We start from the raw sequence: 27,053 nt of genomic DNA, 5'->3' as shown, positions 1-27,053 counted from the left end.
ACGAGAGTCAAATTTGTAGTCCTGTTATCAGGATGGGCCACAATCGAGTGTCGTGAGAAAACTACAACTCCCGGAGCCGCGAAATCTCAAGTGCAGCTGCTGCCGTCGCAATGGTGGCGGCGCCGAGACATTGAATGACTTTGGCTCCATCACAAACAAATAGCCGGCGAACTCGTCTTACTGTCGCGACGCCAAAGACATGGAGGCGCTTATACCCGTCATTAACAAGCTACAGGATGTGTTCAACACTGTGGGCGCGGATATTATCCAACTGCCTCAAATAGCTGTGGTGGGCACCCAGGTACAGTCAAAAGCTACGATAACTGTCAGTCTTTTGGTGAGGAATTTTAGCTAGTCTCTGATTCTGAATTTAAGTGGACTATATTCGACGTTAATGACATGTACGTACGTATTTAAGAAGAGTGCTTTCAACTCATCCACTCCACTTCACTGATAACCTTCGTTCAGTGCTAATTTAAGAACCCTGCCAACACCCTGTTGGGCCAAAATAGGCCACTAGACAACAAGTGCCTTTAGCTGTGTTTTCACCTTCATTCAAATCCAGTATCATCATCATCAGCCTGTACTACTTTCCGATTAGACATGCCAGAAGGTTTTTTTTTGACACCGCAATGAACACTCTTATTTATGAAGTGAATTGAGGAGATTCATTGAGACAAAAGTAAACCATGAAAATCCACGCTTGTTCCATCTCCAGAGCAGCGGCAAGAGTTCTGTCCTGGAGAGCCTGGTGGGCCGTGATCTGCTACCCCGCGGGACCGGCATCGTCACCAGGCGGCCTCTCATCCTCCAGTTGGTCCACATCGATCCGGGAGATGCCCGCAAAAATGACGACGTCGGTAGGCGTGGACTTTTCGCTCCCCTTCCTCCACTCCCAGAGGAGGCCTTTTGGGTTTTTGAATCCCTTCCCCTTCTTTTTTTAAGAGTTCTCATTGTTTTCCGGCCCACATTGAAGTTTTCTGTTTTCTGCCGCTGTTTAATCACTTGCAGATTCCCGGGTGTGAAAAAGATCCATAAAGGTGCATTGTAGTCATGTGAATCGCATATTAACTAACTTCCCTCTCCCGTCATACATTGCTTTGATCCCCGGCTTTAGTGGAGCCCCGTCGCCACCTTGCCTTTCATGGCCTAGCATCCTGCACATCATAGCTACCAGTCTTGTCTTAAATAAGCTAAGTAGTCATGCCCTAAAATTTGCTTTTGTGTTGTACAGGCAGAGAAGGCGAGGAGTGGGGGAAGTTTCTGCACACCAAAAATAAGGTAATAGGTGGCATGGTTTAAAGCATTACGTGGTAATCAATGCTTTTTCTTTTTTTTTTTGGAGCAGATCTACACTGATTTTGATGAAATCAGGCAAGAAATAGAAGCAGAAACGGAGCGTGTGTCGGGAAATAATAAGGTGAGATTGTTTATGGCGTGGGTTTTAACCGGCACAATTTTTATGCTGCATCCACAAATGCAATATTAATCGTTTTGACGAGTGTGGGAATGTTGTGTACCCACTGAATTGGCCTTGTGTACATTTCCCTCCTGCGCAGGGCATCAGCGATGAGCCGATTCACCTGAAGATATATTCCCCCCACGTTGTCAACCTCACCCTGGTGGACCTGCCCGGCATCACCAAGGTAACGCGGCACGCCTCAACCTAGCGTACGTACACCTTAACGTGAAAAACTACAATTTCCCCCTGAGGTGCCCGTGGGAGATCAGCCCAAAGACATCGAGCTTCAAATACGAGATCTCATCCTGAAGCACATCTCCAACCCTAACTGCATCATATTAGCCGTCACCGCCGCCAACACCGACATGGCGACGTCAGAGGCGCTCAAGGTGGCCCGGGAGGTGGACCCTGATGGTAATGTCCAAAAGCAACTCTTTGAGATGATTGATGAACAATGATTTTTCAAAATGTGACATGCCAAAGAGAGAGAAACAAAATCCCTGAATGTGACCCTCCAGGCAGGAGGACATTGGCCGTGGTGACCAAACTGGATCTGATGGACGCCGGAACCGATGCCATGGACGTGCTGATGGGTCGAGTCATTCCTGTCAAACTTGGACTCATCGGTGTGGTCAACAGGTTGGCTACACGTTCAACATGAATCTGGAGATGTGTGCTCGACATATTCGGTTTATTTATGGCCCATCACTGTACGCAAAAGGCCAAATTTGCCATTCATCTTAAAAGTATCAATAACGACAATCACCAAAGCATCGCGGATGTACTTTATATGTGGACTATGGTTCTGTTGATTATCTGACGTGTGCAGGAGCCAGCTGGACATCAACAATAAAAAGTCTGTGGCTGACGCAATCCGTGATGAACACGCTTTCCTGCAGAAGAAGTATCCATCTCTCGCTAATAGGAACGGGACCAAATACCTGGCCAGGACCCTTAATAGGTCGGTGTCGTCCAAAATTTTTTTTTTTAAATATTTTTTTAACATTTTTGTTTTCGGTTATTCCATTTTTTTTTTTTGGTAACTAACCAACATGGCCGCGATTCTGCCTCAAGCTTTCCCTGTGCTCATGTCAGACTACTGATGCACCACATCCGCGACTGTCTGCCGGAACTGAAGACGCGGATCAACGTGCTGGCCGCCCAGTACCAGTCGCTGCTGGGTAGCTACGGCGAGCCCGTGGAGGACCAAAGCGCCACCTTGCTCCAGCTCATCACCAAGTTTGCCACCGAGTACTGCAACACCATCGAGGGCACGGCCAAGTACATCGAGACGGCGGAGCTGTGAGTGTCGGCGGCATCGCGCCGAGACGCCGACGGCCTCTTAATCGTTTAATCATGCGGCCCGCGGTGAAGTCAACCGCATCCGATATCTCCCCTCGCTGTTCCACTTTAGGTGTGGCGGAGCTCGAATATGTTACATATTCCACGAGACCTTTGGCCGAACTTTGGAGTGTGTGGATCCCTTGGGAGGCCTCAGCACCATCGATATCCTAACAGCCATAAGAAACGCAACCGTGAGTTTTGTCGTTCCCCCCCCCCCCCCCCACCTCTGTGTGCTCCCAATGGCTGACCTTTGTCCTCCCCCGTTCCGCATCAGGGCCCGCGCCCCTCTCTGTTCGTGCCCGAGATCTCCTTCGAGCTGCTGGTAAAGAAGCAGGTCAAACGTCTGGAGGAGCCCAGCTTGCGCTGCGTGGAGCTGGTCCACGAAGAGATGCAGAGGATCATCCAGCACTGTAGCAATTACAGCACGCAGGTAGAGGGGTCAGGGGTGGGGGGTGGGGGGGCGTGTTAGCTTCTTTTTCCCCTTCCTTCAGAGGCTTGTGCTAATACCAAGTTGTCCACCAGGAGCTGCAGAGATTCCCAAAACTCCACGAGGCCATCGTGGAAGTTGTCACTTCCCTCTTGAGAAAGAGGCTGCCCATCACCAACGAGATGGTACATTCTTTCTTTGCTTCCTCACATCTTCCCGAATAACACTTTTGTATCTTGTCAGTAGCCTAGCCGAGACGATTGTTTGAGGCAGTTTGTTTTGAACGCGAAATTAAAGCAAGAGCCCCGCTGCCTGGCTTCTCATCTTCCAACAGGTCCACAACTTGGTTGCCATCGAGCTGGCTTACATCAACACAAAGCATCCGGACTTTGCAGACGCCTGCGGGGTCATGAACAACAATATCGAGGTGAGTGCTCAGCCGCAAATACACGTTCGTTCCAACGCCACTCACCGATTTGTGTGTATCTATAGGAGCAAAGGAGAAACCGGATGAGAGAACTGCCCACTGCGGTATCGCGGGATAAGGTACGTTTCCTCTTTAATATTCATGAAAGAAAAGATTTGAGATGCAATATATTGTTTTGTTTTGAACCTCAAAAAGAAGGAAGCGCTTCCATATAGGAGCCAAATGACTTTGGACTGCACCCCCGCCTCTTTCACCTCTGACCTCCGCTTTCTCTCTCTCTGGCCCTCATTTGATCTCTTTGCCAGTCTCTTGGCAAAGGCCCGGCCACGGTTTCTGGCGAGCCCCCCGCGTCCGGAGCAGACGCGGACGGCGCCAAGGTGGGCAGCTGTTGGCCCCGCGCCGAGTTGGCAGTGTTGATAAATGGATGGCTTGGCTTGTACCCTATTCTTGATTTTTTTTTTCCCATGTCGTGCTATTTTCATGGACCTGCGCTAACAATGTTGCTTTCCCTCCCGTCTTAACCTATCCTCCTTGTTTCCCCCCCAAACTCTTGGTTTTGTTTTGCATCCCAAGCCTCTTCGAGGTGTAAAACTTCACAGGAGTGACAATGGAACCTACAGTAGACTAAAATGCAGTGTGGCATTCACGTTGACGGTACTTTTGACCGCAGGCTCAAGCAGCGGGGCCGCAGGGCGAGCCGGAAGGCACGGGCACCTGGAGGGGGATGCTCAAAAAAGGAGAGGACAGCTCAGGCTCGGGTCCGGGAAGCCCTCTTAAAGGAGCCGTCAACCTGCTGGATGTGGTGACTTGTCGTCTTTGTCCTCCTCCTCCCGAGTATCGTTTCTTGTATAACCTCTGCCTTTGAACCCGTAGCCGGTCCCGGTAGCCAGGAAGCTGTCATCCCGTGAGCAGCGGGACTGCGAGGTCATCGAGCGCCTCATCAAGTCCTACTTCCTGATTGTGCGCAAGAACATCCAAGACAGGTAAGCGCATTGAGACCCACTTTGTTACCCGACCGTATTTTCTTAAAATACATCACGCATGATTTCCAATGATCGGTTCTGACCAGCGTGCCCAAGGCGGTTATGCACTTCCTGGTCAACCATGTGAAGGACAGTCTCCAGAGCGAGCTGGTGGGTCAGCTCTACAAGTCAGGCCTCCTCAACGATCTGCTGACAGAGTCGGAGGACATGGCCCAGCGCCGCAAGGAGGCGGCCGACATGCTGCAGGTAAAACTCGCTTCAAGTCTTCCTAGGCCGGACTAGCAATAGAAAATTCCTTAACCGTCCCTTCTGCTGTTTGTTTGTTTGGTTTTTTTTTGGGTGGGAACACACAGGCATTGCAAAAAGCCAGCCAGGTGATAGCGGAGATCAGAGAAACTCATCTGTGGTGAACTGAATGATAACCAGAAGAATGCACTGAAACCTCCCTCAAAAGTAGACGCCGTGACGGGCTCAAGTACCTTCCAAACACGTACGCTTTGATGGTCATGTAAATACAGGACATTGTTGCGAGCACGAAAGGCCCGTCATGACCCCAATGTGATGACTTTGTAACATTTTATTTATTGTGGCTGGACAGAGTTGTCAAATTGTGATGTGTATTTGCCCGTGCCATGGAACACACGGCGACGCGAAAAGACAAAGTGCTGCCTCCAACAGTGGAAATCCGTGTGGCTTTCTTTGAGTTCCTTTGCAGTCTGGACAAAGAGGAAGTCGCCGCAAGTCACCAATAACACCACAAAAAGTAGCCGGTCTCCATTTCAGCTTGATTGGGTGAGTTTTTGACCACCTAAAGATGCACTGTAACAAGTTTATTCTCGGTTACACTGCCCTCTTGTGGTCATTCATAATCACTGCCACCAACAGCAGTTGACAAAACGTAAACACAAAAGTCTCTTTATTTGTAACACCTTTATTTACTTTTAAAACAAGACAAGTACGGACCAATTGAGCACAGCAGAGAGAAACGGCATAGACTCCTTGGTCCACAGGTAGAAAACACTGCTCCCCCAACCCGGCTGCCGTATAAGTTCTGGAAGTGCATTTCCTTGTTTTTAAAATGAGCAGCGTCAAATATTCCTCCCCCGAAGGTCTTCCCGGTCAGTGCCCTGTTCCACATCAGAGCTCCATATGTGGACTCTCATCTGTCTCGGATACCGCTGGCTCCTCTTTTTGTTCCCATGACACAATTACAAAGATTTAGACGAAGAAACTTGTACAAGCATCATCAAAGAGTGACACAAACCTTCTTGTGGCTTTTGGACACACTCTCCATCGTGGTCCTCGTAGCCGGCGGAGCAGACGCACTTGTAGCCGCCACTGGTATTGACGCACTGCTGGTGCTCATCGGTGCACATCGGCTCGGCCCCCGAACACTCGTCAATATCTTAGTGGGGGGAGAAAAAAAAAACAACAACCAGCCAGGTCAACTTATTCCCTTCTCCTGAAAATCAAACGTGAGCAATATTATCTTTAAAAATGCAACATTTAGGAGACGGCTCTCTTATTACCGGTGCCTAATAATGTACAGTCAGTGCAATTAAATTAACATTTAAATGCGACTTGCCACCCATTTCTTTCAACACGGCCGATTGGGATCCATTAATTAAACCGCACAAACCTGAGCAGGTGCCCTCAGTGTCCTGGTAGCCGCCGGCGCACGCCTTGCACTTGTCTGCACCGGCGCCAGTGCATCCCGTGCAAGCTTGATCACATCCTGAAGGAGCAGGAGAGCTCATTTCCAGTATCGTTCGACTGAACTGGAATGTGCGCGTTTTACCCTTGCAGGAGTAAGAGCCTTCCGTGTTGACGCAGTATTCGTTTCCTTGGCACGGAGGTGAGTCTTTGGAGCACTCGTCCACATCTGGAATCACATCCCGAGTTGAAAGAAATTATTTTGGACGTGTAATGATGCTGTTTTTATACCGATGCAGGCTTCCTGCTCATCCTCCTCCCAACCATCCTTGCACTCGTCGCAGTCCTGCTGGGTTGCCCCACCGCTGCAGGTCTTGCAGGAGGAATGGCATTCTAATGCAGGGGGGGGAGAGATGCTGATTATTCAGCAGGTGATTTGAAGATGGGGGAATAAACGGAGGTAAGGTGATATCGTACCCGTGCACAGGGAGAAGGTGTCGTTGCGCACTTCGTTGAAGTAGCCGTCGATGCAGTCCAGGCAGAAGTCCCCCTTGTACTCCACGTCACACGTGCACCTGCCGTCCCCTCCGCGGGTTCCGTCGCCGTCGCACTTGCCGTTCCCGTGACACGGTCTCTCGGAGCCGCCGACGCAAGCTTGGAGACAAGTGCATGATTCGTAGCGAGATATATAGAAGATTTCTGGCCAAGGTTCAGATCAGTGGTAGTTTCCTCACCATTGCAGTCGGGTCCAAATGTGCCTTTTGGACAGCACTCTTTGATGGTGTCAATGCAGAACCATTTATGCAAATCAGGATGTTTGTTTTTCCTGCATTGCAATCACAGAGAGAGGGAAAAAGGACATGAAGTAGATGTTTCGAGCAACATTGAGTGCACTTCCACGAACCTTTTAAACCACCATGTCTCCAACTGCTCCTCGTGTTCTTCGAGCATCCGGTTGCACTCGAAGCTGCTGCTATCGCACAGCCCCTCGACGATCTCCATCAGTCGGATCTCGCTGTAAAATTCAAAAATCAAGACGTGAATTTGTCCCAAGGCAAAAACAGCTGCGTGGTATTTTGAATAATATTCAAGAATCCCTTTCGCTATGGCTACAGTTATATTATGCGGAAGAGCAACTATCATTTACAAAACTGTGTGTGTGTCTTGAGTATAGATAATTTTTTTTCTTTGGGGACAAGAAATGTCCTCAAATTCCAGAATAACGCCTATGTAATATCTACATTCCCTATTGTGGTTTGATGCAAACAAGCTTATTTTTAACAGGGGCAGGCTGATCTTAAGTTTAGTCTCACCTTGTCTCATATTTAGACAGCTTCCTTTCCTCCCAGGCTGTATTCCCCCCACCAAAATTTTGCTTTGCAGTTCTCTCATAGCCCTAAAAGTAAAAATACCGCCAAAGATAAAATAATTTTTAAAAATGCAAATTGTACAATATACATTTAGACGTATTCATTAACTACACTGTAGGTACCCCAATGCTCGCTTACCTTTTGGAAGTTGTCAGTCATCCGCTGGCAGGTACTACAAGCGCTTTTTAAATCTCTCTTGGCATTCGTGACTTGAAAAATGAAAAAACAGGACAAAAGCCCGAGAAGTCGCAGCTCTGGACTCGAGGGCAGCATTTCACTGTTTCATGAGGACACACTAAATTCCACCCCACAACGAAGTTGCTACTGATGGTACTTTTCGGAGTGCCGCACACGCCGTACCGTTTTATAGAATAAATAGGAGAGAGCGTTTAAATAAAACGCGCATTAAAGTAGTCTTTATTTACATGCCGGCTGAGGAAAAGATGCACGACTTCCAGTTTTCTGCTTCAGCCCCATCGGTCGAATTGTGTCTTGTGGCGATTGGCTCTTTGCGCCTGCCAATCCATCTGAAAGCCAATCACCTGCCGCCACGCTCGGGACAACCAGCGCATTCCCCACGTGGAAAATTCACGAACGCGAATTTTAAATGTAGAAATCATAATTTTGCTCAAATAAATACTTGAATTTCAAAATACAAATATTCTTTCATAATAACTAAAACGAATAATGTTTCAAAGATACATAAAGGAGTTGTTACGTCACGTCCGGTTTAAACCGGAAAAAGTCACCATCCTGAATCTGTCATGGCTGTGAAAATGAATGTTTTGGCGCTCCCAATATTAGTTTTACTAACGTCCGTGGTTCTGTTACATTTATTCATCTGTCCTTTCACCAAAGTGGAAGAAAGCTTCAACTTGCAAGCGGCCCACGACCTCCTGTATCACACGTTTGACTTTGACAAGGTAGGGAGCAGCAGGTGTGCCTGAGGCTAACAGGCTAGGCTAGAAGTAAACACATAAGTCACTAAATGTACTTGTGTTAAATCGTGATGATGACACGCCATGTAATTAGAGGACTTAGTTTAGAAGAGATTTCATGGAAAATGTAGAATTTTGGGAGTGTTTAAAAAAAAACGAAGTGAAAAAATTGACTTTGGAATGAGAAATGTGGACGTTTCCTAGACCTAATGTTGCCTATTATTGTTGCTGATTTCTTTCAGTACGACCACCACGAGTTCCCCGGTGTGGTACCACGAACGTTCATCGGTCCCCTGCTCATCTGCATCCTTTGCTCCCCTGTTGTCTTTCTGTCTTCTCTGCTGGGCGCGCCCAAATTCTCCACACAGCTCATCGGTAGATGACTCGCACCTCACCCAACTGTCAGAACTTCACCTTAGGATGCCGTTTTTTTTACTTATGTTCAGTCCGAGCCTCTCTGGGAGCATGCGTGATCGCTGCGCTGTGGCACATGCAGCGAGAGGTGAAGAGGCAGTTTGGCTCCACGGTGGCCCTCCTGTTCTGCCTGATGTGCGCCTCTCAGTTTCACCTCATGTTCTACAGCACCAGGACGCTCCCTAATGTGTTTGCGCTACCGATTGGTAAGAAAGCACCACTGCGAACCATATCAGTGGTGAGTGCATCGACCTCATTTGTCACTTTGTCTTTGCAGTCCTGGTTGCATTCACCTCTTGGATGGCTCAAAAACACGGCAGCTTCATCGGCCTCTCCGCCTTCGCCATCATTGTGTTCCGCTCGGAGCTCTGCATCCTGCTGGGTCTTATGTTGCTAATATCTCTGTTGAGCAGAACGCTGCGCTTCACGGAACTTCTTTACTATGCCGTTCCCGCTGGATTGCTCTCATTGGGTGAGTGGGAGTGGAGCAGTGTGCATTTAGATGGTAAGAGTTTGATTTTGTATCTTTTGCAGCTCTGACTGTGGCGATCGACACGTTCTTTTGGAGGAAGCTTTTGTGGCCAGAAGGCCAGGTGTTTTGGTACAACACTGTTCTCAACAAAAGTTCCAACTGGGGAATATCCTTTCAGACGCCGCTATAATGAAATACTGATGCTGAAAAGTATTGACAACCCCCAAAATGGATGGATCTCCTTGACTCCTCTTTTAAACCTCACCCTTTCTCTGGTATCTCTACTCGGCTTTGCCCCGCGGACTGGGCTGCACGCTGCCACTGATCCCCGTCGGGCTGCTGGACCGGCGGATGAGGATCCTACTGCTACCCCCAGTGGCCTTCATCCTCGTCTACTCGCTGCTGCCGCACAAAGAGCTGCGCTTCATCATCTACACCTTCCCCGTACTCACTCTCATAGCTGCCCGAGGCTGCTCTTTTATGTCCGTATACAAACGGCATTTAATCTTTACTGGGAAGAAGAAAAAAAAACACATTATAATGCTTTTTGTGTTTTGTGTTTTTTTTTTTAGTTTAAGCAACTATTACAAATCGTGGATGTACAAACTGGGCTCGGCTGTCGTGGTGGGCCAGCTGGTGACGAACGCGGCGTACTCGGGTGTTTGCCTGTACGTTTCCCATCACAATTACCCAGGAGGCCGAGGGATGCAGGAACTGCACAGGCTGTTGCCGCCCACGGCAGGTAGGAATTGACCTTTTTAGACCAGAGCTTGACAGTGTTTTTTTTATAGATATGATATAAAATGCATGCTATCTTCTCAGAGGTCTTTGTTCACATTGACACCTACGCTGCTGAAACAGGAGTATCTCGCTTCTTAGAGCAAAATCCACACTGGAGGTTGGTGTATTGTTCATATTGTAAAAGCCCCCCCGGGATTGATGTTATATTTAATATTCATGTATTGACGCAACAGATACGACAAACGAGAGGATCTGGACCCCGCAAGTCCCGAAATGGAAATGTTCTCGCACCTCCTGATGGAGGCAAACGCCACCAAGATGGAGCTCCTGCGTGACACTCATCGGCCCCTGGCCTTCGTGCAAGGCTATGACGGCATCGCTCGCCACTGGTTTCGCTTGCCTCCGTTTAGCGTGAGGTTGGCAAGCAAAACCGTGCTGATGCAGAGGACCACGTTCAAGGAGTCTCATTGAGGAGTCAGGTGACCGGCATTCTTACTTCATCTCCTTCGGGGAGTTTACATGAAAGAAGCACAAGTATGTTGGGCGATTCCTTTAGGTGTCATTTTTTGTGGTCGAGGGGCGGGTGTGTGTGTGTGTGTGTGGTTGTCTGCTATAAAGACCAAATTATTCTAATTCATTCTCTTCTTGGCTTTCGGATATTCATATTTTATATTTTATACAGGGGGAAAAAAAAGCCTAAATTGAATCGACTTGCAGACGAAAAAGCCGTTTCGAAATGAAAATCAAACGCAGGCGTTTACCGTAAGGAAAACCTTTATTTACAAAGGGCCACATTTGCGTGGTTCCAGTTTCAATGCTCAACATTTATCAAATCAAGTTCAGATTTTCTTATAAAAATGTACAGTACATTTCTTGACTCAAACCCATAAATTAATCCCCTGAACAGAAACTGAAATTGTGCTTACGAGACAAATTGTATATTATATTCCAAACCTCTCAATTCTGAAAATACAACAATATCTTAGTTTTATTAAAGCGAAGAAAAAAAAAGTAGTAAAACTCCGAACAACAGTACCATGAGCCGCAATTTCACAATGAAAAATTAAATAACATTAAGTTAAAACATCTTTCAGTCACAGCATTTATTTTTGGGCCACGTTTTCAAGAAAACTCTGCATCAGTAATGTGGACTATTCAAAAGCAAACCCGACATGGATTACGCCGATTCACCCCAAAAAAAATGTACAGCATTTTTGACCTGAAGTAGATTTTTGGATAAGGCACAAGGAGAGAGCTGAGAAAAAAAAAAAAACTAAATACACACTTATTAATGAACAAACGCACAAACCCCTACAACTAGAAAACCCCTCCCTCCCTGATGCACCTCTCTCTCTCTCTCTCACTGAGACTTTTCATGAAAGCTTCTTCAAAGTATTCAAACAGTAGTCGACACAAAACAAATTAACGCCCCAAACCTGGCTGCAGCATTGCAAGAAAATCAGTGTAGACATGATCCTGTACATCACACAATTCACAGCTATGTCTCTTGGTCCTTAAAAAATTTGGTCCTTAAAAAAAAAATTCCCTCTCTTTTCAAGTTAATGCTTTATCAGTATTGAAAATAAATGAGCGGGAGGTTAACCTTGAGGAAGAGCAGACCCTCCATGTTTTCCAGCGAAGGCCTGGGATGGTTCAGGGCGCAGTTGACGCCCGCCGTGCCGAACAGCGCCTCGGCCGGGACGATGCTGGGAGGGCAGCCCACGTAACGGGCGGCGACTTTGGCGAGCTCGGGCCACAGGAACTTTTTCAGGTTCCAGTAGTCGAGCGGGTCACAGCTTTGATCCAGTATGTCCTCCTCCAGGTACTCCAGCACCGCCAGTTCGGAGGACTTTGCTTTTTCCTCGTGCTTTGCGTTTTGTCTCAAGTCCGCCATCAGGGACCAGATGTTGTCCTTGTCCGACGCCGGCGCCTCGTCGCAGCCGTTGAGCAGCAAAGACTTTTCTGTTGAGGTAGACGAGAACAGGTCCAGCTCCCGGATCAGGTCTTGCTTACATCGTTCCGCCTCTTCTTCTGTGAAGAGCGAGGTCTTGTATCGAGGGTCCAGCATGGTGGCCCAGGTGAAGCGCGGGTCGCCGAGAGTGGCCGACATCCTGCTCACCGTGGCTTCTTTCAGAGAGCGCAGCATGTTGTCGATGCCCACCGTCTCGTCGAACAGCAGCTCGATCTTCCTGTTCAGGATGTGAATGAGCGGAACCACTTGGCCCAGGGTGGCGGTGCGGCTGCGGATTTCCCGGTAGGCCACCTCGAAAGGCTTCAGCGCGTCGCAGACGGACCGCATCACCTCCCACTGGTCGCAGCTGATGATTTCCCTGAAGTTGCACTCGACGGACATCTCGTCGACGGCTTTCTTTTGCTCCACCAGCCGCTCCAGCATGAGGAGGGAGGTCCTCCATTTGGACGGGATGTCCTGGATGAGTTGGTTCTCCGGTAACTGGTGGTCCCTCTGCAGCTCCACCAGCTTCTCCTTGGCCTCGGCCGAGCGCTGCACGCGCTCGCAGATCTTCCGCGCGATGCTCAGGAGGTTCTGCACCATCCTCTGGCTCTTTATGGCTTCGCTCACGATGACGTCGATGGCGCGGCCGAAACACTGCACGGCGACGTGGCCGCGGTCCTCCAGGCTGCTCCTTACGTTGGCGTTATCGGTGACGGTGAAGCCTCGCTTCAGACCCGCCGAGGTGATCCACGAATCCCACAGATACTCCAGCTGCTTGGGGATGTCGTGCGTGTCCCGATCGCAGTCTATCGGAGACACGCTGAGCAGAGCCGAGCAGTGGAAGTCCTGGCCCGGGGGTCTGACGCTCGATTCGTACGTGGCCCAGTGTGCGGTCAGGGTCAGGTATTCTTTGGTCTGGCTACTGACCCAAATGCTGGTGGTGAAGTGGACGACGCCGCCCTCGGCCTCTTTCAGATGCGTCAGAACCACGTCACGCACCTTTTCGTACATCTCCGGTATTGCCGTGCCGGTGAAGTACGAAGAGGGCGGCGGGCGATACCGGGGCTGGAAGTACTCGAGAAGTCTGCTCAGTCCGGCGCTCTCCACCATGGCCGACGGCTGAAGATCCAGCGCCAGCATTTCGGCGAGTAGTTTGGTAATTTTTTGGGCCACCGGGTGGTGTTCGTCGAGCCTCCCGCGGCTCGGTTCCGTTTTGTAAAGCGACGAATCGGCGCGCTGTCGTTTGACGTGATTTGCGGCCGACGGCGCGTTGTTGCTTTCGAGGAAATGTCCGTGAAACCTCTGCATGTGCCTGAAGAGGCAGCTGGTGCCCAGGTTGGTGGTCTTTTTGCCTCTGCTGATGGTGCGGCCGCAGTGCAGACAGACCACCTTGGTGGGGTCGGCGGGCGAAATTGAAAAATGGTTCCACAGTTTGGACGTCTTCTTACTGAAAATGCTTTGTGGCTTTTTCTTGCAGGCCGGGCTTTGGGTTCCCGCGGCGACCGAAACGGCGTCGGCTGCGGCGTTGAGGTAAGGCTGCGGGGAGGGGGGCTCCTTGTCGTCGGCGGCTTTTTGGTTTTGGAGGACGTCCGGGTGGCGCCTCACCAGGTGCCTCATTAGACAGCTGGTGCCAAAGTCGCCCCGCTTGCCTCGGCTGATGACGCACGGGCAGTAGCGGCACAGCGCTTTTAACTGGTCCACCGGCGACACGATGAAATGCTGCCAAACTTCCGACTTGACCCGTTTCATGATTTTCTTATTTTGCTCAAAAACGACGTGATTGCGACTGTGGCCCGCAATCTCGGACAGATCGCACGGCGAGGAGGTTGAGGGCGTGTCGTCCCCGCGAGCGCCCGACGGCGGATTGAGCGCCGACTCCTGCTCGCTCAGTAGCATCGCCTCATCCGACTCCTCCTTCACGTCCGAGCTTTCCGCCACGGTCGGCGGGAACTCGTCTAACATGGTTTCCGGTGAGGGCGGGAGAAGAAGCGGCCATTCCTTTTTTATATCCGGCGGGTCGTGTAACGGCGTGCGGGACAACATGGACGGCGGGTTCGAGTAGGGCGGGGGAATGTGATTGCCCAATCCGTTTTCCTCGATCACGACCTCTTTGTGGGCCCTCCACATGTGCCGAATAAGACAACTCGTGCCGAGATCTTTCCCGTTCTTGCCGCGGCTGAATTCATTCATGCAGTGGATGCAAACCGCTTTGGAATTGTCCACGGGCGAAAGGTAGAAGTGTTTCCATACGGCCGATCGCCGACGGGAACTGGAGTTTTTCGGATTGCTCGGAAGGCGCTCTGGCCCTCCCTCGGATACGTCTTCAAGGTTGTTTTCGCCGGAATGTGACGATTCAAGAGCACCGTAGATGGCAAGCGGTTCGAGTTTTGGTTCTACTTTGGCCAACCCTTCTTTGGATGACGGGTCTGAATTGTCGGACGGCGACGTGGCCTTTGACCCGGGATACATCAAACTGTTTAAGTCTCCGTTTTTTGGCGAGTTTGGGGAAGGAGGAATGGAGGAGGAGGAGGAGGCGGCTAAAGCACTCTGATTGGGCGTCGCGGCGTCCGCTGATCCTTCTTGGAAAAGCATCGTCGGGTGAGCCCTTCGGACGTGGCGCATCAAGCAGCTGGTGCTGAGGTCTTTTTCGTTCTTGCCCCGACTAAATTCTTTCATGCAGTACAAACAGATTGCTTTGGTATTGTCCCGCGGCGAGATGCAGAAATGATTCCACGCCGGGGATTTTTTCCTCGGGTTGCTCTGACTTCTCATGGAGGCCAGAAGGCTCTGGGTGACGGCATCCATGGCAACGTCGTAAAGGGTGCTCGTGTAGCCGCTTAATAAGTTACTGTAGTCGTCGCCGTCCCGACTCAAAAAAGGGCCGAACGCCAGTCTTTCAAAATCGTGGCCTTCGTCCTCTAAATCGTTTGTATCTCGGCTTTCGTCTTTGATACGCCGAGCGGGCTCGCCGTCGTATTTTTCATTCTCCCTATTTTCGTGGACGTCGAGCCATTTGCTCGAAAGAGACGGAGACGCCCGATCCGTTTCTTTATCGGGGTCGGACTCCAACTGTTGATCACCCTGAGAAGAAAGATGGCTTGATTGGAAAAGGTCTTTATGGGGTGTTTTGGACGAGCGAGACGACGGCGCGTCCTTCGTCTTGTGCGGCTTCATGCTGTAGGATTTAAAGACGTATCCATCCTGACCCTCGATTTTCAGACAGGACCCCTTTGCCTCTCGTTTCTTTTGCAGGGAGCCGTTGAACGCATCCTCACCCGCGCCGGACGCGTCTTCCTCCCTGTCCATGGCGGCGGGCGGCCCCACAAAGCTTTCTGTCGTGTCGTCGGGGGTCCGCCTCGTCAGACGGGATCGCTTCCACTCATTGGCCGGACGCTTCTCAAGCAGGTGTCGTTTTGTTTGTGCGGCTGCTCGGGTCACGGGATGCCAGCTTGTCCCTCTCCATTTATGACCCAAATAGTTCCACCTCGCCGCACGCAACCTAGACGGAGGCGGGAAACAAGGTCAGAGTCCATTCTCTTCCTCGCTATAACGACAAGAGGTCCAATTGCATAATATTAACCAGAGTGTGCTCTGTTTACACTCGCGTCAACTGAGAATTAGCTCGGGAATCGAACAATCTCCCCATTCGACACGGAAATTTGGAATGGCTGTTGGCGAGCTGCTCGTTCACTTCCTGTGCTCTTGCGCAACCCTGAACTGCTGACGGGCGTGACACATTTCACGACGGCCCCCCCAACCCTTTTTCGAAACAAAGAGCTACTTCTCAGTATGATCGACGCGTGTGGAATTTTAAATTGGCTAAAATTGATTTTCATTATCAATGTGACGAGTGGTCGCCTTCTTTGTGGAATTTTGCACGCTTCCAAAAATAAATTTGTGGGAAAAAAAAAAACAAAAAACAATTGCTCGCTGAAGTACATGACCTTTTGCACTGCGCACGCGGCTCTTCCCACCAATACTCTAATTGCGCAAGTGAAGATGAGTTTTGAGGTCAAGTGTCGGCATTTGAAATTATTGGTGGATAATTTTTTTTTTATCTGTACCTTGTCAGCCAATTGGAGAACGGGGGGGGGGGGGGGGGGGTTGCCCAAGCAGAAGACGAAACGAAAGCACTGAGGAGCGTGTTGAGAAATAATGGAGTTATACCGGTTACTCAAATTTTTTTGGTCAGCTTTTTTTAGCCCGATTCTCCGTAGGAGGTATCACACAAAATTGATCCCCCAAAAGGCCATTTTTTTCTAAAACAAAAAAACAAAAAAACTCATGGTCCAATTTTCAAAATTCTTGTATATAAACGGCCGTTACAAAAAGACTCGGCGCCTTGATAGATTGTCCTTTTTCAGAAATAATGCCGCGTTGCTCCTTTAGTAATATTTTTTAATATGTTGCCGATAACGACCATTTATGAAGACACTCATTCATGTTTCTGATTTCTCCTGATAGTGAGAAAAATAGCACGATGCAACCCCGCCAGCGTTTACATTTTCAGTAACATTGCTAGAAAATCACAATGTCCTATTACGAGTCAACTATTTTGAAAACAGGCCCGCAAGCTATTTATCTGGTGACCCCCGTTTTAGCCTGTGGCGAAAAACCAAAGTAGACCATCCGGAACACAGGCACAAAGTTTTGTTACGAGGTAATAAAGTATACTATTGTTATTAGGGCAATATTATACGCTGTATTTGAACGACAATACGTAATTAATTAAGATATAATCAAAGACCAGGGTAACGCAAACAAATATTAATGAAAGCGTACATGGCCCGAGTACAACGGTCGTGTATTACACCATCAAACCGACGGTTATTTCTAAATAAACATAGCATGTTACGAAAACTATTACTTTAGTGGGTGAGACCAGTGTGATCATTTCCACTCTCATAACTGCGTTGCTAAAAAGTGGTTGATACATTCATCTTCACTTAAGGGGAAAAAAAACCGGCGAGACAATTTCGCAAGTGCTGTTTGACAGCGAGCTTTTCCGGGTTTGGCTCAAGTGCTAGTCCGGAAGGACAACTGAATTAGATGATCACTTGAGCATATTTAAATGGCTTTGGTCCGACCCGAGAAGGTACTTTACTAGTCCACGAAATCCAAGCGACGCGCTGGGGGGGTCATGACTCTCGCACCACGCTAATAATAACCAAGTAATTACGACGCAGCATCAGCAAACATCTTGGTGGCTATCCTTGTGCTAACTGGGTTAGCCTTGAGGCTAATGCACTCACCAAAACAAACAGGAGCGGTTAACAATGTTATGAGCCGGCTATGACGCACAATAGACTGCCAGTCGGATTCTATGGCGAATGTAGGGGGGGGTCGGTAAACGAAGCTCGACTATGTAGAACCGCACCGTGACTGCTCTCTCGTTGGCCACCAGCTAGGCCGTGCACACACGGGACAAACGAGCTCAACCTGGCCGAGGGAGGCAGAACCCAGTCGAACCCAACCCAGCTCAGACCGGTTCTCCGCAGTCGCGCTCCGATCCGGTTTTAAAAAGCCACCCCGCGTGGATTGCCGTCTGGTTGGGCTGGCTTACCGTGAAGTGGCGCCACACCGTTTCGGCCCATGAACGGTTAACTGTGACACATTGGAGCGATCCTGACCGGGGGGGGCTTCACTTTGTTGCTTTTGTCTGCACGTTGGGTCGAAGCAGCTCCACACAGCGTCGGACGGAAGGAACAGGTTTTCGTGATGTCAGCGAAACGGCAAAAGGGGGTGTGATGTATGGTAGCTCACCGCACGACACCACTTTGATGTTCGTCTAAGAAGCACTTGTGCGTGTGACTCTGACTTGATTGTCAATCTTTATGCGGGGACATGACAACGCTCGGCGTGGACGTCATGTAATAAAAGACCTGCAAGGGCTTCTCGCTGGTGCACTTGAACGCGTGCTGCGTTCACGGTCATTTAAAGTGCATTCGCTATCTAAGCTACGAATGCACGGCGGGATGCGAAAATGTATTTCTCGATCAGATTTTTTTTTTTTAGCTTTGTGAATAAAAAATGGTTGCCAGTGTGGGGAGCTGGGGTGCGCCGCTAATAAATAAATATCTGTGTGTCCGCTATGTCATATTTATGAGTCAAATGACCCAGCACATGATGGGAAGTAAACTCAGCGCAGCGGCCAGCGTTTTTTTTTGTATTCGGGTTTAGCTTTGCGTGTCTTATGAAGCGTCGTCGAAAGATTGCGTGACAGATGGGGCTTTTGTGTGTGAAATACGACTCGCTACCAACATGACCTCCGGCGTCATGCGTCGAGCGGTGCGTGCGGTGGGAGTTGTCTGCTGAAAATGCATTGTTGTGTTGGGGGGGTGGAAGAGCCGCCCGGGTTTGCTGCTGCTGCTGCTGCTGCGCTTCACTCCGGCTCGATCGGCGCCGAGCGATTCTTACGATTATGTATGGCCCTTTAAAACGTCAAACTAGCGCGGAGCTTATCGCCGGGAATCGAACAAGATCCCAAGTACATTTATGTCCGTATTAGCATTTTGAATTAAGACGCTGTTTTGGATGAGAACTCGATGTACGAAAACCGAGCCACTTAGCAGGCCGTGCGTCCATTGCTTTGTAAGCCTTGCTGGCGAGCTAACACTGTATCACAAGCTCAGGTATGTGCATTCCACTTTATTCCCTTTCCATGCAAAACAACATGACTCCATACGTTGTCTAAACATTGTTTTATAACGGCTTTGATTTAGTTTGACCCCATTTTTAGAGTGGGCCCTTTAGCTCTTCATGTTAGCGCTAGCTAGTTCGCTAATGTTATTGTTAGCCGCTCGGCTAACTTGTGAATCCCTAAAAAAAATGGACTGCACGATTGAGGCTCGTAACAGTGTCAAAATGTGGACGAGTGCAAACGTCTTCGGTGGCCAACTCTGTCCGCCTCCCACGGCCGTGAAATCCCTTCATGCAATCACCCAACTGCAACTTTGCAAACTTTTTTTTAAAAGTTAAGCTTTAAAAGACAGGCTTTACCGAAGCCCTATGAGGGGAGGCACGAAAAGGCCGCAAAAAAGTTTTTATACCGAAGGAATGACGACCTCGCCTCGGAATTTACGAACAAACTCTTGACACAGCTACACACTAACGCTGTTTGTATGAATGAGGCTAAGTGGACACTCTGGTTAATTGTACATTATTCCATGTAGTGGAAGCCATTAATTGCAATAAATCAATTATGATAGATAGAATAGCTTTTGGCATCCTCAGCCCCTTTAAAAGCACTGAGTAAATCTAAAATATCGTTCTTATGAAATACTCTGTGTTTTCCTCTGTAGAAACGCAGAGCAACGAGATGAAGAAGAAAGCCCGGAACCACCGCGTCTCGACTGCGGCGAGGCCTCCCTCGCCCATCAAGCCTTCGCCCAACAAACAGATCCTGACGTACGCCCAGGCGCAGCGCATGGTGGAGTTTGAAATCGACGGCCACATCCATCGGCTCAGCGTCTTCGACCGCCTGGCCGTGATCTCGGACGGCGACCCGGCGTGGCGGGAGATGCTGGAGAGCGCCAACAACAAGGAGAACGCCGACAAACCGCAGCAGCAGCAGGTCCTGTTGAGGTCGCTCCGATTAAAAAACAATCGGGAGAAGAGAAAGGCCGCGCTGGGCGTCGCGGCGAAGAAAGGAGGAGGCGGCGGAGGCGGCGGCGGACATCCCGTCGCTTCGAATCCCGGTCCAAAACTTCCAGAGCCCAAATTTCGCACCGTGGAATATAACCTGCCCGCCGTTCCTAAACGTCATTCTTCTTATTACAAATATGAGGAGAAGACCGAGGAAGAGCTGGACGAGGAAACGGAGTACGACATGGACGAGGAAGATTACGCCTGGCTCGATTTGGTCAACGAAAAGCGTCGAAGTGAAGGCGTCAGCCAGGTCTCCTTCAACGTCTTTGAGTTCCTCGTCGACCGCTTTGAGAAAGAGTTGTACCTGGAGGGCTTGGATAAAGGCAGCGAGAAGCTGGCGTCGGTCGACGGGGACACGGTCTGCTGCATCTGCATGGACGGCGAGTGTCCCAACGGCAACGCCATCCTCTTGTGCGACGCGTGCGACGTGGCCGTGCACCAGGAGTGTTACGGCGTGCCCTACGTCCCCGAGGGCCAGTGGCTTTGCCGACACTGCCTGCAGTCGCCGGCGCGGCCCGCCGACTGCATCCTGTGCCCCAGTAAGGGCGGGGCGGTGAAAAAAACGGAGGACGGGCGCTGGGGTCACGTGGTGTGCGCCCTGTGGGTCCCCGAGGTGGGTTTCTCCAACGCCACCTTCATCGAGCCCATCGACGGCGTGCGCCACATCCCGCCGGCCCGCTGGAAGCTCACCTGCTACCTGTGCAAAGAAAAGGGCGTCGGCGTGTGCATCCAGTGCCACAAAGCCAACTGCTACACCGCCTTCCACGTCAGCTGCGCCCAGAAGGCCGGCCTCTTCATGAAGATGGAGCCCGTCAAGGACCTGACCGAGTCGGGCCAGCCCACCCTGTCGCTGAAGAAGACCGCCTACTGCGGCGCGCACACGCCCAACGGCTGCGTGAGGAGGAAGCTGGCCATTTACGACCAGGCCGAAGCCAAGAACGGACTGCGGAGCAAAACGGACAAGGGCAAGGGAGGAGCCGCGCGATGTAAAGGGAAGCATAAGAAAAAGACCAAGAAGCCCGAATCGGATGTCGAAAGTCGGCCGCCGTCTCCCGCTGCTGTGCCGGCGTTTCCTTCCCACAGGTACGGCCCCCCCCTGACGTCCGTTATTCTCGTCGTGTCCGCATTTCAGACGCGCGTTCATGTGAATGTTGAGAGATGAGCGTTAATATTCGCCGCCGTGCTTCGTATTTGCCGATAGGAGCGCCCTTGCTGCGAATGGTGAAAAAAAAAAAAGTCAATTCCAATAGGTGCCACAAGATGGCAGTAAAGCACTACAAATGAAGAGCAGCCTGAAAGAAAAAGGGCTTCCGTGATTCATTCATTCATCTTCCGAGCCGCTTGATCCTCACTAGGGTCGCGGGGGGTGCTGGAGCCTATCCCAGCTGTCTTCGGGCAGTAGGCGGGGGACACCCTGAATCGGATGCCAGCCAATCGCAGGGCACACAGAGACGAACAACCATTCACACTCACACCTAGGGACAATTTAGAGCGTCCAATCAGCCTGCCATGCATATTTTTTGGAATGTGGGAGGAAACCGGAGCACCCGGAGAAAACCCACGCAGGCCCGGGGAGAACATGCAAACTCCACACAGGGAGGCCGGAGCTGGAATCGAACCCGGTACCTCTGCACTGTGAAGCCGACGTGCTAACCACTGGACTACCGGGCTGCCGGCTTCTGTGATGTTTATGTTAATTCCTCGCTGTGGCAAGGTCGACAACAGTCACAGAAAGGCCACTTTCAAGCACAATGACCCCCCCCCCCCCCCTTTTTGCATCCCCGCCAGGTTGCAAACCATCCTGAACCAGGTGTCTGTCCAGAAAAAGAAGGCCTTCGTGGAGCTGGTCCTCAATTACTGGACTCTTAAACGGCAATCCAGGAACGGGCTCCCGCTGATCCGACGCCTGCATACAAACCAGCAATCACATAAGAATGCGCAGCCGGTTTGTTCATCAGTCAGTCAATCACAAGAGGACCTTCGGGTCGTCTTTTCTTCCCCGCGTCGGGTCCGCGAGCCCATACAAAGCGATTGCGCCAAAGTCTCCGTTTCTTCTCTTGGCGCCCCCCCGCAGAAGCAAAACGAGGAGGAAACGCGGGCGCTGAAGGAGCAGCTGAAGGAGCGGCACCGGCTGCGGCACGACCTGGAGCGAGCCCGGCTGCTGCTGGAGCTCATTCGCAAGAGGGAGAAGCTCAAGAGGGAGGAGGTAATCGGACAAAAAAAAAAAAAAAGTTCTTTGGAGGGCATTGCAAAAATAATTTTTTTGCATTTGAAGTTAAAGTTCCAAGAAAGCCTGCTGGAGATGCAGCTGACTCCATTCAGCATCCTGCTCAGAGCCGTCTTGGACCAGTTGCTGACCAAAGACCAGGCCAGGATCTTCACCCAGCCAGTCGACGTCAACGAGGTAGCAATTAAAAAACTTTTTTTTTTTACATGCCGATTTTAAGAATCGGATTTGGTGAAAAAGCGGAATAATCGCTTGTCCCCCCCGCAGGTGCCCGACTACCTGGACCACATCAAGCGTCCCATGGACTTCTCCACCATGCGGCAGCGCCTGGACGCCCAGAAATACAGCAACTTTGAGCAGTTCGAGGAGGACTTTGACCTCATCGTCGACAACTGCATGAAGTACAACTCCAAGGACACCTACTTCTACCGCGCCGCCGTTCGCCTCCGAGATCAGGGCGGCGCGGTGATTCGGAAGGCGCGGCGGGACGCCGAGAAAATCGGCTTCGACGCGGCGAGCGGCATGCACCTGGACCAGGCTCCCCGGTTGAAGAAGTCCTCGTTTTCGTGGGAGGACGGTAAAAAAAGGCCCCGACAAACTGGCCAATGTGTGTCGCTGATGTCAAACCGTACTCACGCTCTTTTGTGCCCCCCCCCCCCCTCTCCCCCCCTAGTGGATCGCTTACTGGCGCCCGCTAACCGCAGCCACCTGCCGCTGGACAAGCAGTTGCAGCAACTTCTGGAGAAGTTTGACCTGACCTGCGCCATGAAATCCAGCCCGTCGCGCAGCAAACGCATCAAGCTGCTAAAAAAGACCATCAATGACGTGCGCAGCGACATGAGCCTGAAGAGAGTCCAGCCCTCCCCCCACCACCACCACCACCACCCCCACCACCATCGCATCGGCAGCTCGTTCTCCACACCGCCTTCGTCGGCGGAGCTTGCGGCGAAGCTCAAAGAGGAGAGATGGAAGCCAAATGGGCATTTCCCGGATGACGAGGGTATGGCTTTTGCAATGTATCCGCCCCCCCCCTCTTAAGGAAAAAAAAAATCTCTGTACTTAGTTGTTTTGCATGTCATTTTTTTGCAGACAAGTCTCTCCCGCCTAAACTGGAGCCCTCCGACGCCATCCCCCCTCTGATCCACTCCGACGCGGACCCCGAGCCCCCGACCCTCAAACCCATCGACGCCACCCAGGACCGCGACGATAAAACTCAGGCCGCCAACGGCGTGACGTTCGACGGCGACCCGGCAAACCCGCCGCCGTCCCCGCCGCACCTCAACGGCCACTCCCACCACGACCTCGCCGATTCGTTATTCGACGGCGACGTCAGCGTGGTGGCCACTTCGACTCTGGCCGAGCCGGCGGCCGCCGTCAATCGGCGGACGGCCGTGCTGTTCTGCAAGTCGAAAGCCGGCAGCCCCCGCAAGGCCGCCAAAGGCCGAGACGACGACGACGGCGGCGGCGCTGCGAGCGAACGGAAAGAGAGCGAGGAGCAGGAAGAGGCGGCGATGGCGGACGACGGCAACGCGCAGCTGGCTTCCAAATCCTTCCTGTCGGTGGTGATCCCCAGGCTGGAGACGTTACTTCACAGCAAAAAGAGGAAGCGTCTCGACAGCCACGAGGAGCGCCAAGAGGACGTCGAGTCCCCCGTTAAAAGACTGGACATGGGTAGGATGCGCGTCAACCATAGCGCTTGTCTGTATGTCGCCTGGGGGGGCGTTTTGGGATTGATGTCCATTTGGTGTCAACTCAGGGCTGTCGAGAGGTTTCCTGGAGGCGGAAGAGGAGAAGGCGCCGGGCCAGCCCGCCAGAGCTACGGAGCCCCGAAGACGCTGCGCCTCCGAGTCGTCCATTTCTTCGTGCAGCAGTCTACCCGGAGGCCCCCCCGGGTAAGCCGTGGGCTCACCTTTCATGCGATTGTCGCCAAGCCGCCAAAAGTTTTGTTTTGGTTCTTCTCTCCAGGACCGTTCTCAGTCTTCCGAAGTGCGGGAAAGGGAAACCGGCCTTGTTGCGGAGAAACACCGTGGATGATAAGAATGAATTAATTGCTTGCATAGAAAATGGCAACTTTGCCAAAGCTGCGCGAATTGCCGCAGGTAAGCACCTCCTTGTTGACCCCCCCCCCCCCCCCCCCTCCCCAAAAAATGCATATAGATAAGATTTTAGGGAAAACATTATTTCCAAGTTAAACTGAATGAAAAAGTGCAGCGCATGTAGGACAGTGATTTGGACATTCTCAACGGCTTCCGCAGCCAACTTCTTGCGGCAATTGGCGCCGTGTGCCTGTTCCGGTGGCATCCGACAAGTCAACATCTGGACCTTTCCTCGTTTAAAAACTCACATTTGGCACGCAAAGTGAAGGAAAATATGGCGCGTGAAGCTCGTCGTTGAACGTGAATTTCCTGCCCCTGACCTTCTCTCTGCTCCTGCTGTGTGTGTGTGTGTGTGTGTGTGTGTGTGTGTGTGTGTGATTTTTATTTTTTTTTTAACCCACTTGTCTCCTGTTTGGTGTTGTGTTGTTCCCGCTTCCGTAGAGGTTGGCAACAGCAATATTTGGATGCCCGCTAGTGCTGCAACAGTTGCACTGGAACCCTTAAAGCTAGTTTGGGCCAAATGTAGTGGCTACCCTTCCTACCCTGCCTTGGTGAGTGTTTTTGCAGCACGGGAAAAAAAAGATGAGAATAACCTTCATACGTTTTTCTCCATGGTTTTATTTTTGTTGTTATTCAGGAAAGGAAAGAAAACTTGAAAAAGATGAAGCCCCAACCACTGTGTCAGGGCACATTCATGTACAGTGGAACCTCGTGCTTACGAACTTAATGTGCACGTAACGCCAAATGTTTAGAAACCCAAGTCATGTTTGCTATTGAAATGGGTGTAAATGCAATTAATCTGATTATGATTGTTCGTAACTCAAGGTTCCACTTGGGTTTCCAGTGGAGTTCAGTAAAGATTGGGGAAACTCTGAAACAGTCCTTTAGAATCGAGTGCCGCCAATGGAGTTTGTCATGGGTTGAGTTGCGTTGCACCACTTGGTCCGCTAGGTGGCAGCCTTTAACTGCTGGCCATTGACTTGATCTTTGCATGCTGCATTGAAATCAGAGAAGTAAATGTATGCCATGTGAAGTTTCATTCATGTGTTCAACCCCCCCCCCCCCCCCCCCACCACCACCACCACGGGCGCCGCGCAGATCATCGACCCCCACATGCCGCGCGTGGGCTGCCAGCACAACGGGGTGTCCATCCCCATGCCCCCCATGGACGTGCTCCGCATCGGAGAACAAATGCAGTACAAAGCCGACGAGAAACTCTACCTCGTGCTCTTCTTCGACACCAAGCGCAGCTGGTGAGTGTGTCGGCGGTGGTTCTACGCATCGGAGCGCCTGATCGTTAGCTGTCGTCAGACGTCGCATTGCGCTTCCCGAGAGAGGCTCGTGGAGATTTTGAAGAAAAAAAAAAAAAAGAGCACACCCGCTCGTGGAGTTTTTTTTTTTTTTTTTTGCGCTCAAAGATTATTTGTCTAAGTTGTTGAGCATTAGTCGATATGAAATAATAAGAAGGAGGTGATGTTATGAAATACTGCGTTTCCTCCTCCCTCCCAGGCAGTGGCTTCCTAGATCCAAGATGGTTCCCCTGGGCATGGACAAGACCATCGACAAGATCAAAATGATGGAAGGGCGCACGTCCAGCGTCCGCAAGGCGGTCCAGGTGGCCTACAGCCGCGCCATGAACCACCTGAGCATCGTGCGGGACGAACCGGTCAGCGACCTGAGCGACGTGGACTGACGGGCTTGTCACCAATTCGCACCTCTAAGCGTACCTTTTTACGGAGACGGTGACTTTTAGCGGGCCGCCGCCGCGTTTCCCGCTCGTACACACTCCTCAAACGTGCTGCTTGAATGAATGTCACCCCCGCCCCCCCCCCCCCCCCACACACACACACACACACACACACAGCCGCCACTCATTCTCCAGCTGTAAGTTTACTGAAAAGACCGTCGCCTCTGCCCTCACCACCTGGAACGTTTTTTCTCTCAAAACATTTCAAGATTATTTTAGTTTGGCTGTGGATCACTTTAAAAAAATTTTTTTTTCCTGCCCACACGTCAGCAACATTCCTATCACGGTCACTTTTGCATTATGAAATCATCTCTATTTGCAAACACCTGTCTTTGTATTTAAACTGTAAATGTGTAAAGTTGCTCAACACTAACTTATTTGGTAGTTTTGACCGACATGACTTTGCTCTGTATTTATATTTGGTGCATTCGTGGCGCTATGGCGTAACCAAGAAGGGGAGGGAGGGATGGGGGGTGGGGGGGGGGAAGTGCAAAAAGCCTTATTGTTAAACATGTTAGGGCCGAATCACCTGTGTATGAAAGTATTCTTTTTTTTCTGTTTTAAATTATTGACCTTGGCCTCTAATTGGTATTAATCATTTTGTATGAAATAGTTTTAGTCTATTTTTGTTCCAATACAGTATATTTATATGGTTTGAATACAACATTGTGTCTGATTTTGTGGACAAATGAACCAAAAACTTTGCTACTCAGAATTTTTTTTTTCTTTTGCAGGTTTTCAGTGGGATGTGTGAAATAGTTGCCAAGAAAGTACTTTTTATGCGATACATTTGATGAAATACGTGCCTGCACTAACTTGCTGTCATGTATTTTCATGACTTTATATTCTAGGAATGACGTGGAAATTGTCCCAGTGGCACATTTTGTGATGGATTCTTTTCAATTATGATTTTCTAACCTTTTTTTTTTTTTTGTAGCTGTCAGATTACAGATGTTTTTTTTTTTTCCTTCTGGGTAGCATTGGTTATGCTAATTTCATTTTGCATTTAACCTTTGTTTTTATTGAATCAACACAAAATGCAAAAAAATAAAGAAAGAAAATATACAAATATGAACGCGACTGCATGAATTGGAAAGTCTAATCTCAAGTGTTTCATGTACCGCAGAGCTCGGGATGAAGGACATGAAACT

The 27,053-nt window shown here is 50.3% G+C and overlaps 5 protein-coding genes across 10 annotated transcripts; 3 read left to right on the top strand and 2 right to left on the bottom strand.

Moving 5' to 3' along the window:
• Positions 1 to 78: 78 nt before the first annotated feature.
• LOC127593618 (dynamin-1-like protein) lies at positions 79 to 5,327 on the top strand. 2 transcript variants are annotated; one of them, XM_052055187.1, is made up of 19 exons: positions 79 to 301; positions 719 to 860; positions 1,235 to 1,281; positions 1,349 to 1,420; positions 1,560 to 1,646; positions 1,714 to 1,876; positions 1,981 to 2,101; positions 2,292 to 2,423; positions 2,558 to 2,764; positions 2,877 to 2,997; positions 3,081 to 3,236; positions 3,329 to 3,418; positions 3,568 to 3,660; positions 3,726 to 3,779; positions 3,966 to 4,037; positions 4,331 to 4,462; positions 4,534 to 4,643; positions 4,730 to 4,889; positions 4,997 to 5,327. In XM_052055187.1, exons 1-19 carry the CDS (start codon positions 200 to 202, stop codon positions 5,051 to 5,053), a joined length of 2,118 nt encoding a protein of 705 aa, XP_051911147.1. In that variant the 5' UTR covers positions 79 to 199; the 3' UTR covers positions 5,054 to 5,327. The 2 variants fall into 2 exon arrangements, with proteins under 2 accessions (XP_051911147.1, XP_051911148.1); XM_052055188.1 differs by lacking the exon at positions 3,966 to 4,037 and having other exon boundaries at positions 80 to 301.
• A 231-nt stretch (positions 5,328 to 5,558) lies between these two features.
• Positions 5,559 to 8,164, bottom strand: creld2 (cysteine-rich with EGF-like domains 2). The gene is made up of 10 exons (XM_052055208.1): positions 7,805 to 8,164; positions 7,610 to 7,692; positions 7,201 to 7,311; positions 7,031 to 7,122; positions 6,774 to 6,950; positions 6,588 to 6,689; positions 6,442 to 6,525; positions 6,283 to 6,378; positions 5,908 to 6,048; positions 5,559 to 5,830 (listed from the first exon to the last, which is right to left on the bottom strand). The coding sequence occupies exons 1-10, from the start codon at positions 7,937 to 7,939 to the stop codon at positions 5,781 to 5,783; spliced, it is 1,071 nt and encodes a 356-aa protein (XP_051911168.1). The 5' UTR covers positions 7,940 to 8,164; the 3' UTR covers positions 5,559 to 5,780.
• Positions 8,165 to 8,384: 220 nt separating this feature from the next.
• alg12 (ALG12 alpha-1,6-mannosyltransferase) lies at positions 8,385 to 15,589 on the top strand. 2 transcript variants are annotated; one of them, XM_052055202.1, is made up of 10 exons: positions 8,385 to 8,589; positions 8,847 to 8,979; positions 9,051 to 9,224; positions 9,296 to 9,490; positions 9,553 to 9,657; positions 9,750 to 9,972; positions 10,063 to 10,232; positions 10,313 to 10,388; positions 10,465 to 10,710; positions 15,438 to 15,589. In XM_052055202.1, the coding sequence occupies exons 1-9, from the start codon at positions 8,431 to 8,433 to the stop codon at positions 10,700 to 10,702; spliced, it is 1,473 nt and encodes a 490-aa protein (XP_051911162.1). In that variant the 5' UTR covers positions 8,385 to 8,430; the 3' UTR covers positions 10,703 to 10,710; positions 15,438 to 15,589. The 2 variants fall into 2 exon arrangements, with proteins under 2 accessions (XP_051911162.1, XP_051911161.1); XM_052055201.1 differs by lacking the exon at positions 15,438 to 15,589 and having other exon boundaries at positions 10,465 to 11,509.
• Positions 10,988 to 15,491, bottom strand: zbed4 (zinc finger, BED-type containing 4). Its single transcript, XM_052055173.1, has one exon. It carries the CDS (start codon positions 15,489 to 15,491, stop codon positions 11,802 to 11,804), a length of 3,690 nt encoding a protein of 1,229 aa, XP_051911133.1. The 3' UTR covers positions 10,988 to 11,801.
• Positions 15,590 to 18,292: 2,703 nt separating the features above from the next.
• On the top strand, positions 18,293 to 26,977 carry brd1a (bromodomain containing 1a). Of its 4 annotated transcripts, none has more exons than XM_052055168.1 (13): positions 18,307 to 18,817; positions 19,487 to 20,915; positions 21,621 to 21,789; positions 21,907 to 22,038; positions 22,108 to 22,236; positions 22,327 to 22,636; positions 22,733 to 23,059; positions 23,149 to 23,730; positions 23,816 to 23,951; positions 24,025 to 24,158; positions 24,597 to 24,706; positions 25,254 to 25,408; positions 25,665 to 26,977. In XM_052055168.1, the coding sequence occupies exons 2-13, from the start codon at positions 19,504 to 19,506 to the stop codon at positions 25,846 to 25,848; spliced, it is 3,780 nt and encodes a 1,259-aa protein (XP_051911128.1). In that variant the 5' UTR covers positions 18,307 to 18,817; positions 19,487 to 19,503; the 3' UTR covers positions 25,849 to 26,977. The 4 variants fall into 4 exon arrangements, with proteins under 4 accessions (XP_051911131.1, XP_051911128.1, XP_051911130.1 ...); XM_052055170.1 differs by having other exon boundaries at positions 18,309 to 18,817; positions 21,621 to 21,777; XM_052055169.1 differs by having other exon boundaries at positions 18,330 to 18,473.
• Positions 26,978 to 27,053: the final 76 nt, after the last annotated feature.

The sequence above is a fragment of the Hippocampus zosterae genome, chromosome 21, assembly GCF_025434085.1.
Source record: "Hippocampus zosterae strain Florida chromosome 21, ASM2543408v3, whole genome shotgun sequence".
Taxonomy (NCBI): domain Eukaryota; kingdom Metazoa; phylum Chordata; class Actinopteri; order Syngnathiformes; family Syngnathidae; genus Hippocampus; species Hippocampus zosterae.
This window is presented reverse-complemented; position numbering and strand designations above follow the sequence as displayed.

Bases quoted from the DNA above. Each gene is read 5' to 3' on its own strand.
- alg12 (XM_052055202.1), top strand. From the start codon at position 8,431: ATGGCTGTGAAAATGAATGTTTTGGCGCTCCCAATATTAGTTTTACTA. The intron at 8,590-8,846 runs GTAGGGAGCAGC...GATTTCTTTCAG, and splicing joins ACACGTTTGACTTTGACAAG to TACGACCACCACGAGTTCCC. The intron at 9,658-9,749 runs TATCCTTTCAGA...TCCTCTTTTAAA, and splicing joins CAAAAGTTCCAACTGGGGAA to CCTCACCCTTTCTCTGGTAT.
- creld2 (XM_052055208.1), bottom strand. From the start codon at position 7,939: ATGCTGCCCTCGAGTCCAGAGCTGCGACTTCTCGGGCTTTTGTCCTGT. The intron at 6,690-6,773 runs GTACGATATCAC...CCCCTGCATTAG, and splicing joins CACCTTCTCCCTGTGCACGG to AATGCCATTCCTCCTGCAAG. The intron at 5,831-5,907 runs GTTTGTGTCACT...GGGAACAAAAAG, and splicing joins TGTCCAAAAGCCACAAGAAG to AGGAGCCAGCGGTATCCGAG.
- LOC127593618 (XM_052055187.1), top strand. From the start codon at position 200: ATGGAGGCGCTTATACCCGTCATTAACAAGCTACAGGATGTGTTCAAC. The intron at 1,282-1,348 runs GTAATAGGTGGC...TTTTTGGAGCAG, and splicing joins TTCTGCACACCAAAAATAAG to ATCTACACTGATTTTGATGA. The intron at 2,424-2,557 runs GTCGGTGTCGTC...TGCTCATGTCAG, and splicing joins CTGGCCAGGACCCTTAATAG to ACTACTGATGCACCACATCC.
- brd1a (XM_052055168.1), top strand. From the start codon at position 19,504: ATGAAGAAGAAAGCCCGGAACCACCGCGTCTCGACTGCGGCGAGGCCT. The intron at 20,916-21,620 runs GTACGGCCCCCC...CATCCCCGCCAG, and splicing joins CCGGCGTTTCCTTCCCACAG to GTTGCAAACCATCCTGAACC. The intron at 22,237-22,326 runs GTAGCAATTAAA...TCCCCCCCGCAG, and splicing joins AGCCAGTCGACGTCAACGAG to GTGCCCGACTACCTGGACCA.
- zbed4 (XM_052055173.1), bottom strand. From the start codon at position 15,491: ATGGACAGGGAGGAAGACGCGTCCGGCGCGGGTGAGGATGCGTTCAAC.